Source organism: Bremia lactucae, linkage group LG3, assembly GCF_004359215.1.
Source record: "Bremia lactucae strain SF5 linkage group LG3, whole genome shotgun sequence".
Lineage (NCBI taxonomy): Eukaryota > Oomycota > Peronosporomycetes > Peronosporales > Peronosporaceae > Bremia > Bremia lactucae.
In genome coordinates this window covers 2,933,168-2,944,952 of record NC_090612.1, presented here as the reverse complement: position 1 = coordinate 2,944,952, position 11,785 = coordinate 2,933,168, and the positions used below count along the sequence as shown (strand labels likewise).

At 43.5% G+C, this 11,785-nt stretch overlaps 2 protein-coding genes across 2 annotated transcripts; one reads left to right on the top strand and one right to left on the bottom strand.

The window, feature by feature from the left end:
* Positions 1-6,314: 6,314 nt before the first annotated feature.
* CCR75_001369 (uncharacterized protein) lies at positions 6,315-8,891 on the bottom strand (the record flags this gene model as incomplete). The annotated part of the gene is made up of 1 exon (XM_067959473.1): positions 6,315-8,891. One exon carries the CDS (start codon positions 8,889-8,891, stop codon positions 6,315-6,317), a length of 2,577 nt encoding a protein of 858 aa, XP_067815195.1.
* Positions 8,892-9,568: 677 nt separating this feature from the next.
* CCR75_001368 (uncharacterized protein) lies at positions 9,569-11,785 on the top strand (the record flags this gene model as incomplete). The annotated part of the gene is made up of 7 exons (XM_067959472.1): positions 9,569-9,638; positions 9,733-10,475; positions 10,544-10,667; positions 10,728-10,866; positions 10,928-11,052; positions 11,126-11,259; positions 11,332-11,785. The coding sequence occupies 7 exons, from the start codon at positions 9,569-9,571 to the stop codon at positions 11,524-11,526; spliced, it is 1,530 nt and encodes a 509-aa protein (XP_067814892.1). The 3' UTR covers positions 11,527-11,785.

Below are 11,785 nucleotides of genomic sequence, written 5' to 3'. Positions count from 1 at the left end.
CTTATTGGTGCATTGTGACACTCATAGATGATGCTATACGATATCATTCTGGGTAGGGATTACGACACGAGATCTGTCGCCAGCAATGGCTGTGTATTACAGTAAACCATTGAATATCGTGTATTAATCCGTAGATGATCGATAAATTCTGACAATCCTTCAAGGATTGTCGTGATGGGATTTAAAGGTAATCCATCAAACCTTTAAGAGCCTCATTTTCTTGATAGGATTCCTAAGTAATGTGAACGACGGAACACTTATTGTTGCAACAGTAAGCTAATGCTCACTGTTGATAACTGCAGCTGTGGGCTTATCCTCACTGTTGTTTCGCAGCCGGCTTAATAACGGGATGACGCAAAAAGGCATCAGCGACGACATTAAATTGTTCTGGTTTGATTTCCACGAAAATTTAAACTCCGCGAAGAAAGACATCATCTCGCCATTCTTTGCGAGAGGTCTGGACTGTTTAAGGCCGTGCGTAAAGACGCATAGTCCGTATAAATAGTGAACGGTCTATCTGTTAAGAAAATTAACTTAGCCAGTGCATATATCATGGCAAGGAGCTCCTTGTTATGCACTGGATAATTGCGTTCAGCTGGTTGAGCTGACGCGACTGATAAACGACGACGCGCTCTGCGCCGTCTATGTCATATTGCATTAACGCACATCCGATTGCAAAAGCGCTTGCATCATAGGCCACATGAAATGATCGCTCTTCGTCCGCAATCGCCGGGATTGGCGGTTGCATTACGCCTTGTTTGATACCCTCAAAGGAACGCTGATAATCAGCGATCCATGACCCCTTAACATTTTCTTACAACAAAGAAGATATATGTACTGGTATTTCGGTATAGTTGCCGGAGTGATTATGTAAGTACGCCGCTAACCGAGGAACTTTAGAAATACCTTCACATCGAATGGCATAGTACAGTCCGTGATCGCCTTGACCTTTTCCGGATCACGACGTACACCGTGTTTACCCACGATGCACTGAAGAAGTGGTATTCCTTGCAGAAATTATCCACGTCTTGATATTAGCATACAACTTATACTTACGCATAAGTGTAAGAACCTTTCGGACGTGGGTACGATGTCCAACGTCTGACTTTCCGTTCATGACTCACTTATGAACGAAGATGTCATCAAAATAACTCGGTGTGAAATTTCGCACCGATCTCTAAGGATTGGTTACACCTTCAGGGCATTACTTAACCCATGTGGCATAACTAGCCGCTTCCATAGCATTCCACTTTGGGTGCTTACTGCTGTGAACGGTATATTCTATTCACGCATGAGGATCTGATAAAATCCATCCATCAGATCTTTTGATAGCATTCTCTGATACCATCAATGATTATGCATTTTCGCGGTATCGGCGTTTGAGTCAGTACCGTTGCAGCGCTCAATTGATTGAGAGCATGCACAATCCACCACTCTCCTTTTGCTTTACGCACACAGAAGGTCGAGGAGCTAGGTGGGGAGGTTGACCTTCTCCCATGACCCGCTGCTAAGAGATCGGGAAAGAACGCTAATACATGTTAACGAGGCAATGACTACTGCATGACGTTTGTAAATGGTGCTTCATGACACAGTATTTCAAACTTCTTATCAGGTGGATTTCGTGTCGAGTGCCTTTATCCTTAAACCAGTCGCACGGTACGTATTCAAGAAACACAATCCGTAGATTTGATTAAAATCTTATATAAAGGATTTGTCTTCAAAGACTCCCAGGATTGAAACATAAGACGTTCAATCCGAGTCTTCTCATCGAGGACACTATCGTCCATTGATGAGCTGCTGAAAACCCGTTTGTTCTCAGGAATTACTATTGCCGACCGAATATCGGCCAAGTACTTGTCATCTGTGACAAGTATGCAAATCTGCTCGACTTTGTCACTACGCAATAAGCGTTTTGGTTTTAGCGTTGGCAAATAAGAAATTTCACAATTTAACTTCGGAGGCGCTATCAGATCAAGTGTATAAGCGCCTACCCTATATCCGTTGATTACTAAGACATTTAATGTCTCAGTTCCAGATTTGGAACTTATTTCTTACTTCCAAAGGTACCTGGAAACCTTCTAAGCGGGTTTCTGGGAACCTTTAACAACAGGTTTCTGGGGACCTATTCCCGCAGATTCTTGGGGGCATATTTTCTCAAGTTTTGTTTGGGGAGAATTCTTTTTAACTACCTCTATCTGTGGTTGCGCAAACACAGCGAAATCCTCATCGATCGACTCTCCAGTCTAGGACTTTCGCACTGTCTATTGTTGACAGGCGTTGGTGTTTTCTTGGATGTTGCTTTTGTAGCAAGCATACTTGTTTTGTACCACTTAACTTATTCGAGTGGTTGGACTTCAACGCTGCCTGTGCTTGAGCACACCCGATCACACTGAGGTATTGAGCAATCGTGCAAACGACCCACGAGTGAGGCCATCGCACTCACTCGTAGGACATCCACACGCTTGTAAACGCTTCAGGACGTTCAACAGATAGCCATGGTGAACGAGAGGCAGGCATCGTCACGTCTTGATGCTGCCAGTTTATACATGACTCGAACTTTCGGAGCCACGCTAATCCTAGGATGACATCAAATTTGTCATCCAATCTAGTACGATAAAGTTATTATAGTATTGTTTACCCTTTATCATGTATTGAATACCAACTGCACGTTTATTTACTGTGATAGATGCGCCTGTTGCTAGGCGCACTGTTATCCTTGTTAGATTTGTGTATGCGATCTTCTAGCAATTTGCGTCGAATAAAATTGTTCGACGCCCCACAGTTGACTAGGAACTTTAGTCGTAATTTATTTGACACTTTTATTTTTAAGGTGATGAGGTTAACTTCATCACCTGCGGCAGTTAAACACCATGTTTTTGAGTGTGGAGCACCTTTCGTCAAAAACCTGCAAATTCTTTGACGTTGCTGGATCAGTAGGGCGCTCCGCAGCTACTAATCCCGACCGTTTTTTTTACGATCCGCCGCGCCGTTGCGATTTCGCAACAGCGTCGGATTTGCGTCCTCCGCTGTTTCTAGCGGGAGGTCGATAGTTTCGCTCAGTCTTTCTAGGCAATGAGCGTAGGGCAACTACACTCATAGGCGTAGTGACCTGTCTTTTGACAACGATTGCATTTTGCAATCGTTTGTGACTTGGAGAGCAATGTTTCTCGCTCTCCACATACGAGAGGTCTATAGGTTTGAACCTCCATTTTCTTGTCGTCTTGGTGAACAATAAGCTCCAGTGAGAACAAACCTGTTTCAGGCTGAAGTCCTCCTGTTCCGCTACAATGTTCGCTTAATCTAGCGTCTCTCGCTCAAGCCGGAACAGAAGAGTCTTAGCAGGACCGTCAGCAAGACCTTTAACAACACAGTTACCTGTGTTTGTTCATTTATTTGTAGACTCACGACAAAATTTACAAGGAATCGTGTATGTTGGGCATAAGCGTGAAGATCACGCTTGCCCTGCTTCAAATCTAGGAGCTCGACTCGACTTCTGAAAATTTTGGCACGTGGCGGCTCAAATGTTTGCCTGGACCGGGTCTTAAAGACCTCATACAACAAAAAAATCAATATGTCGTGAAGCTTGAGTCCTAAGGCCTAAAATTAGACACGTCCGGCTAGTTGAACATGCCAAATTTCACTTGCGTCGCATCATCATTGATGCGGCGAGCTTTAATGGTGTCGTCTAATTCGACGAAGCATCTTGAAAAAAAGTCACGTTCTACTGTCTTACTGTTGGTTTCCCTGTTCTCTCAACACCTCTTTGTGTTGAGAGCCTTGCTGATAAAGCAAGATTACTTTTTCATGGGCCCCGTCGAGGTCATGTTGCATGGGCTCGTCTACAGCCGTATGTTGCTGTCTGTTTGTAGAGTAAACAACATGGTGCTAGCAGCTGACCCGCCTACGGCCGCTCCATTCAAGCTCACACAGACGAGTGAAATTTTCACGCGTTGCGTGATAGCCTTCTTGAGGGGCTTGAAAGTTCGCTCCGTCTTCATCCGACAAGTTAATGTCGGATGATATGTTGGATGTTTTGGCCGTCAAACGGAATACGAATTGCTACCAGATGTTACTGGGTACCCTTTGCTCTTACTGATAACAGTTCTAGTCAACCTACACTGATTACAGTGAAGGTGGGGCGGCACCTCGACTACCTTATGTACACGACGTGCAGAGGAAGGTTTCAAGTAGCTAAAAAGTCTTAGCGACTAAAAGAAAATTTTGACGCTTTTGAATAAAGAAAAACATAAAACTGTATAATATATTAAGTTCCTACGTAACGATCTTCTATCTACTTCTGACTAAATTATATAAATAACTAACTTTACATGGCGCCTACTTGCGCACTGCACAATCGTGTCTTGTGACGATTGGCGGGGTTGATTCAAACTTAAATCAACCAATCAATAGAAGTAATGTATAATTGCGTCAATACTACCAGATTTGGTATGATTGGAACTATTAAGTCAAAATTATTCAAGATAATAATTTTGTACTTCTTTACTTATTTCCTCTCATGTAAAATAACAATTATTATTCCTCTTATGGGAAATAATATTTATGTAACGGAACACCCCGTTGCAACATTTCTATGCACGTCTTTTACGTGATGTAATCGAGGCACCACACCTTCACTGTTATCAGTATTGGTTGGCTAGAATTGTTATCATTACATGCGAATGGTGCTTCGTTACAATCTGCACATACAATTTCTTGAGTATAACGCCGAAGTAGGATCGGACTGAGGAGCGCTTACTTAAATGTATTTTGGAATAGCATGACAAAGGCGATTACGTAAGTGTTGCTCCAAGTTATTAAATTTATGCTTTCGATAAGCTAGTGGTTGAGCTCAGATGTCTAACTTGATCGAGTTGACAACTTTTAGGTAAGATAATTGAGTCCTGATTATAAAAATTAAGATTTTTTAGAATACATTCAAATTTATTTGAAAGTTGATGCCGCTAATCTGCATAATTAGAAATGGACAACTTCATTGTACTGGCCCCGCCAGTATCAGTTCGTGCGCAAGTACATTCGTGCTAGGCTCAGGCATCAACGTCCTTTACACATCTGTTGAACGTTGCAGGGGCGTCACTTAGCCCCTGAGGCATCACTAGCCATTCCTAGATTATCCCACTGGGGGTGCTCACTGCTGTGTACGGGATGTCCTTTTCACGCATAAGGGTTTTTTCATTAGGCCCTTTACGTTGGTAAAGAGGTTAGAGACCTAATTTTGGTTATCACGCTTCTTGCTAGTCTTAGCGAATCATTTCATGCAAAAACGCACACGCACGCACGTCGTCGGTCGTTCGTCTATTCCTTTGCCATCGTGGAAGTTACAAAACGATGTGCTCCTGCGAGAGGCCTATGCAACTGATGTCGTGTCGAACACAGTTGAGGGTGCGTTGACGGGATGTCAAACGTCACCAATTCCTACCCAGCTCGTAGAGACTGAGGTAGTGTCGAGTTTGTTCCGCTTCTTTAAAGGTTTTCAACATTTGAAAGGCGCCTTTATATATTCCGAGACTTTTCTTATCTGCCATCACAACTAATTCGATGTTAATACTGCCTCTTAAAAATCTCATACTGTAAATTCCCATGGGAAATCCCGCCTTTAATCTAACTACGTGTAAGCTTTCTATTCGATGTCGCGTATTTAAATACATAAATTCATTAACACTACTTACGTAAGTGAATGATTGATTGCGCGATCTGTACTAAATTGATTAGAATGCCGTGACCAGGAACAATTGCATAATACTCTCCTTACAAATGAGTCAAATATTAATTTAATTATTACGCAGGAAACAATTTTCGACAACCAGAAACTTCCTAAAAGTTCCAGGGCATGGCGTCATGGCTGATCAGAATCGCCGCCTTATCTAAAGCCACTCCGTTAAACAGGAATACACTTGAAGTTAAAGTTGAAGAAAAAGCAGGGCTGGTTACTGATGACCTTTCTTCCTGGCACCGATCCCCTTCTCACTGGAAAGTATGCCGGAAAGCCAGCTGGACACGAGGCTTTCTTTCTGCGTCGCACTTGTCGCATATCATGATTCTTTAATTTAAAAAATATAGCGAGTGTAAAAATAAAGTCCCGTTCGGTCCTGTAAAAACTAATATGTATAATCGGCTAGGATGAGCAATTGAGTCAGTCACTGCCTCTTTGTAGTCTGCTAGCATTGACGAAATGCGTCGCACGAATGATTCTTCACACACAACACCGTCAGCCATTGCCGTAAAATTTCATGAGCAGGATGTAATTGGTCTGCTATTTTCTTCTTTCAGCCCATACGTCCGACAACAATATTACTTTAGAGTGTCAATTCTCCTCCCTCGAGACTTTGAGTCCAATCGAAAGCTTTCCAGTCTTTCAAAAAATCTAACACGCGTCGATTTTCATACTGAAGATGTCCCTCTTGACGCCGCGTCGGCATGACATCAAGCAAGCCAGCCACCACATTCACGCCAAAGTTACGAGGGAATACCGAGTCGTCCTCAATCACATGTGCATATCCTCCTCGTCCGTTTCGAGAATGCCATTCAATGTGAAAATACGGAAACGTCGGTGGCACATGTCTTTTAATCCCTCCTTGGTTGGTATCGATAATCGCTTGATGCGTACTCCAATCGCTATTAGCTTGCAAAAGCTCTTGCTTAAAGTACAATGGCATGTCCATTGCCAAGTTCGAATCGATTGGTATACATTCCATCAACGTATGACGTTTGCGATCTGGAGCACTCGTTTGTTCTAGAAAGACGATACTCATGTTGTAGACGTGTTCACACATAGTAGCGAGAGCAGCTTGAAAACGCCGAATCTCATCGCAAACTTGTTCATCAGCTTGAGCAAAGGAGCACGTGTGATCAATGGGTACGATCACACAGTGTCTCGGATGCAATTGACGACGAGAAGGTAACGCGAGGTAAGTATACTCACCTAATGACAGCATCCATAGTTTTTTAAAACCAGGGCTTTTCATACACAATTGACACTTTTGCGTCCGCGCGTCCCACCGCTTGGTTTCATTCACCGCCATGTTCTGCTCACGTTGGACTCTTGCACGTCTTGTAAGCCTCGTCGTCGGGTCTTGTACCATTAAGGGATCAACCTCCTCGTCCTCCTCGAATCCACTAATTAAAGTCTTTCCTTGATGTCCCTTGTAGTGCGAGCCCAATCGCATTATATTTCGAGCATGAGTTGAATCCATGTTGCTATGGTCGATCTTTGCCATTCGCTCTTCACGCACGAGTTCTTCCAAAGAAGCATCGACGTCGGTATCCTGTGCGCTATGTCGCTTCTTTTTTCCTTTGTAAGGTCCGTCACGCATGTCTTCTTTCTCGAACGGTGGCAAAGCACCAGCAATCGCTTCAAAATGAGGAATTGCTGTCGCCGTCTTCTCATGCTCTAATTTGGCTTCCAGCTCGTTCAGCTCGTCCGTCAATTTGTGAAATAGTGCCGTCTTGCCCATCATTTGAGCCCGTAAAGCTTTTGCCGCTAACTTGTTTAACTCGGACGTGTCGTTTTCATATTTAGCCTCGCGCTTTGGTAATAACGATCCAAGACTACTTGTAGTTTCTACGTCAGAGCCTTGGCTTTTCAAAGGCTGTTCCGACCGTGAAGCATTCAATACGCTTGATTTCTTGGTACCATACAAAAAAGCTCTTCGATTTGTAAGCGCAAGCGTGTCAATAGCGCTCTCTTTAACGTGTACTTCACGAGGTAGTGAGACCTTTTCTTCAATTGTTGCACTACCAGATAAATTCCTCTCATCATTTGATAAACCACGTGTAATCTTCGACTTTGCTGGTGATTCAGAGCGCTGTCGGGACCGAGAGCGAAGTCGCTGATTCGATCTCCGTGGTTTCTTTGACGTGGCTAATCGATCTCTACTACGGCTTCGGGTACGACCGTGCTTTTCTTGTCGAGAACTTTTTCGATCGCAGCCACGACTGTCGCTATTCTCATCCTCACATCGACCCGCTTTGAAATCGACATTAACACCAGGTAATTGGTCATAATCAATCGGTTCATCTTCTTCTTGATCCTCGTTTCGTCGACGCGAGAAGCTTCGATCGTGATATCGTTTTGTTTCTCCCTCACGTCGGCTCGTGTCCTCACCATCGTGCGTCATTGATCGCTGCAATCGTGCCGAATATTTCGACAGCAGCGTCTTGTCCTTCCCTTCTCGTCCTTTTGCCCTTCCTCCTTTCCACACGCTCTCGTCTTCTTTACGCCTCGTGTACTTCAAATGCGCGTCATCTCTAGCCGATCTTTTCGCACTCTCTTTTAAAGCAGCAATTGAACCAAATCTCTCTTGCACAATCTCTTTTAATGCAACCCCCGATGCTCGCGCTTTCGCCTCAGCGTGTTTTAACATCTTGGCTCGCCAACTCGCACCTCCATCTCCAAAGAGCGGAATTTTAGCGTCTTGATCAGCTAGATTTTCATCATTTATCGTGTCGTTTAAGACACTATTAACGGATATTCGAGGAGTCGCATCTGGCTTCTTGGGGTCATACAAACCATAGACCATACCCGTTACAGGCTCCCGAATTCCAGCGTCAATCTCATCCTGAATTTTCTTTTGCTTCGATGCTACTTCCACCTCTTCCAGCGATTTTTCAGGCTCATTACAGTCTTGACGTGGCCGCAGGAACGGCATCGTCATCCAATCTTCTCTCACAAGAGCGACATCGTTTTCTTTTACCTCATGTTCGACGTTGTCGTCTTCACTGCGGCTTGCACGATCTATTTTTTTGATTTTCTCGTCTTTGTGATGATGCGTCTTAAACGACTGTTGCCTTTTCTTCTTCTTCTTGGGCTTTTGTAGCTTCTCGTCACCCTCCACGCGCTTCACGAACTTGAGACCTTGTAACAACGAGCTCATGAGAAATTGCGGTAATGCGATAGGTTGAAATGGAGCGATGTGATGATGAGTTTTCACCAATAACCGACATTTTATATGGTTTTGAGCGCTCTTTTTTACGAAATAGCAGCCGACTTTTTGCCCGCAGTATCGATGTATTTGAACCTGTGAGCCGTCTTGAATATTAAAATTATCGCGCGAATTTGCAAATTCGTCATTACTTCCTCAAAGCAATGAGCACCAGCAATAATGAGTCCATAGTGACCCAGTTGGTATCTCTCTAATCAAAACACGCAGTGGCATCTTCGTCATTGCATTTAATCTTGCGATTGAAACTTTCTGTCTACAATCTAACAACAACAAGTCTCCTATACAAACGAAAGGTCCTTTGGAATGCAAATAATAAACGTCAAAAGAAAACTATTGCTGCAATCGAAAATTAAGGATGCCGATGAAATCGATCGTTTCCACTGCCATGCGACATTTGGTATCGATATCATCGAGATTTGGAGCTAAGCATTTTCAACTGCAAGTTCTAAAGGGTGCTTTGCGTCGAGCTGTTCTGCTCGAGCTTGTACAAGAATTTAAGACATGGAAATGCGTCACTTGTTCTTGGAACACGGTGACTTTTAAAATTTGGACACTCTGCTCATCGATTGGTCAAAAATATACATAAACTTTTATTGCACCGAGTTACCATGGGAAAAGAAGAAGTGCTGGATGCGCTCGTTAGCTTGCAGACTGTGAATACTATCGAGGACCTCTCCAGTCATTTCCTAGTGATTCACCAAGGCAAGAGATCTAAAGCTCGATACTGATCAGACGTGTTTCTTATGAAATCGTATTATTGGTATTGCCATAGCTCTAAGCGACGTGAAACGAAAGCGTTGGAAGTTTTTGGAAGATGCATGCTTTTCTGTGCTACGCAAGGTCTTTAGTCTAATAACTGATACCAAGAAACAATTCACTAGCAAGAGCAAAGACAATCTCACAATCAAAGCCATTGACTTCGGCCTTCAATTTCTAAAGCCACTGATACACTCGACAGTGCTTATGGCGGATGCTCTTGACGACAAACAAGAGGCTGCTGGGCAACGAGGAGTGCTTGTTGCTGCGCTATTGTATTTGTTTACAAAAGCGCCAAAAGAGACTGCAATTCAGTTAAGCCTCGTAACGAATATGCTCGAGTGTGGTGTAGAAATGCACGTACTTGTCGCTACGTTTCGCTTTCGAGAAGAAGTGGAGGAGTGTTCGCGTGTATTACTGCCATCAATCGATAGTGACTCGGAACTTGACCTTGCAAATAAAGACAATGACATGATAGAACAAGAAACAGAATGGTCGCACGAAGATACGCAATGGATTACGGAACGACTGGCCAAAACGTATGGATTCACAGCATATCAATACTTCCTCTCGACGTCTGGACAAGAGCACGCTTTTGCCGCGTGGTCCAGCTCTGGAATTGCACAATTCTTGCATGTGATGCTAACAAATGAGCAACTTGGCGCTAAGGCATTGTCAGCAGTCGTGTCACCATATTCGTGGTTGTATTTCATTGCTTCTTATGCTCACTGTATGATCGTTTCGAAGGATGACCAGCAGGTATGTGGCATTGGCTCTGCAATACATTAACGATAACAATCAAGCGCGTTATGATGGTGTTTTATTAGAATCGCCTTGATGGCCTTGAATTGCTGCAACGTGTTATTGATTTATGTCCTCAAGGAAAATTGGCAATTCCACAGTATGACGCAAAGTTATCCTCATTCGTGTCGTATCGAGAATATGCTACTTGTACGTTGAAGGTTTTATAATAAAGAAGGAGTTAAGGACTGACGCAAGTATATGGAGCAGTTTTTCGTGAACGCGACTGGATCTCTCCTTTGATTCAGGCGATTACAAGTGCAATGATTGCCTTTCCTGAAGCCTCGAATCGAACAAACGCACTAGCTGTATTAAACACGCTGCTTTTAAAAATTGCAATCGTTGATCGGTACGTGATAGAACTTCTTTTTGAGCAATGGGTTGTCGTCTTTCACAAGCCATGAAACTAGATTTCGAATGCTCCGTCATTTGATTATTATGTGCCCTTATGGCAACGTCGCAGCCGTGCTGATGGATGTCGTGCGCCGCGACACAGTACAGGCCTGGTCTTCGTCCGAGATCAATCCGGAATCACGTGCGTTGGAAATCGACTTTATCCATCGTCTTTTCACTCTCATGTTCTCATGCTTTGTTGACTTTCAAAACAGCATTCATGTCGTCAGCAATGACTTTGCTGCTGTATGAGACACTCAATCAGTCGGCCGAACGTGATCTTATCCTGCAAACCGATCTTATTGCAAGCGGTCTCAGTCTCTTCAGATTCCTATACATCCGCGACAAGGTAAGTAGTTAGAAAGATTGCCAATGCATACTTGTCAAGACGTACTCTCTCATTATTTGATTCTTTATGTAGTTAAACGTGACTGGAATTCGAATGCAAACATCAGAGCGTGGTCTTCGAGAGGTTTTAATGCGTCTCCGCCAACGTCTTCAATGGATAATTCAAGAAATAACATTAAGTGGGGGCTTTTCGTCCGCTGAACGAAACAATATGCATCTACTGCTTTTGGAAGCATCTCTTACCTCGACACTAGAGCTTTGCAACTGAAGTGACGTCCTACGTTTATCGTGCTAACAATCGAAGTAAGTGTCCATGAAAAATTACAATGACATGCGTTTGCAAGATTCCATAGCTCATAACAAAAAACATCGTATATGTGAATTGTATAATCTTCATATTCCTTAACCACACCAGAATGTGTCGCTTAACTAACATTCAAACGAGCATGCAAGATGAGATTTCCGCCCTTGGGCGACTTTGGAATCCAAAGCAAGAGGGATCCACCACCGGTACCGGGAATACCAAA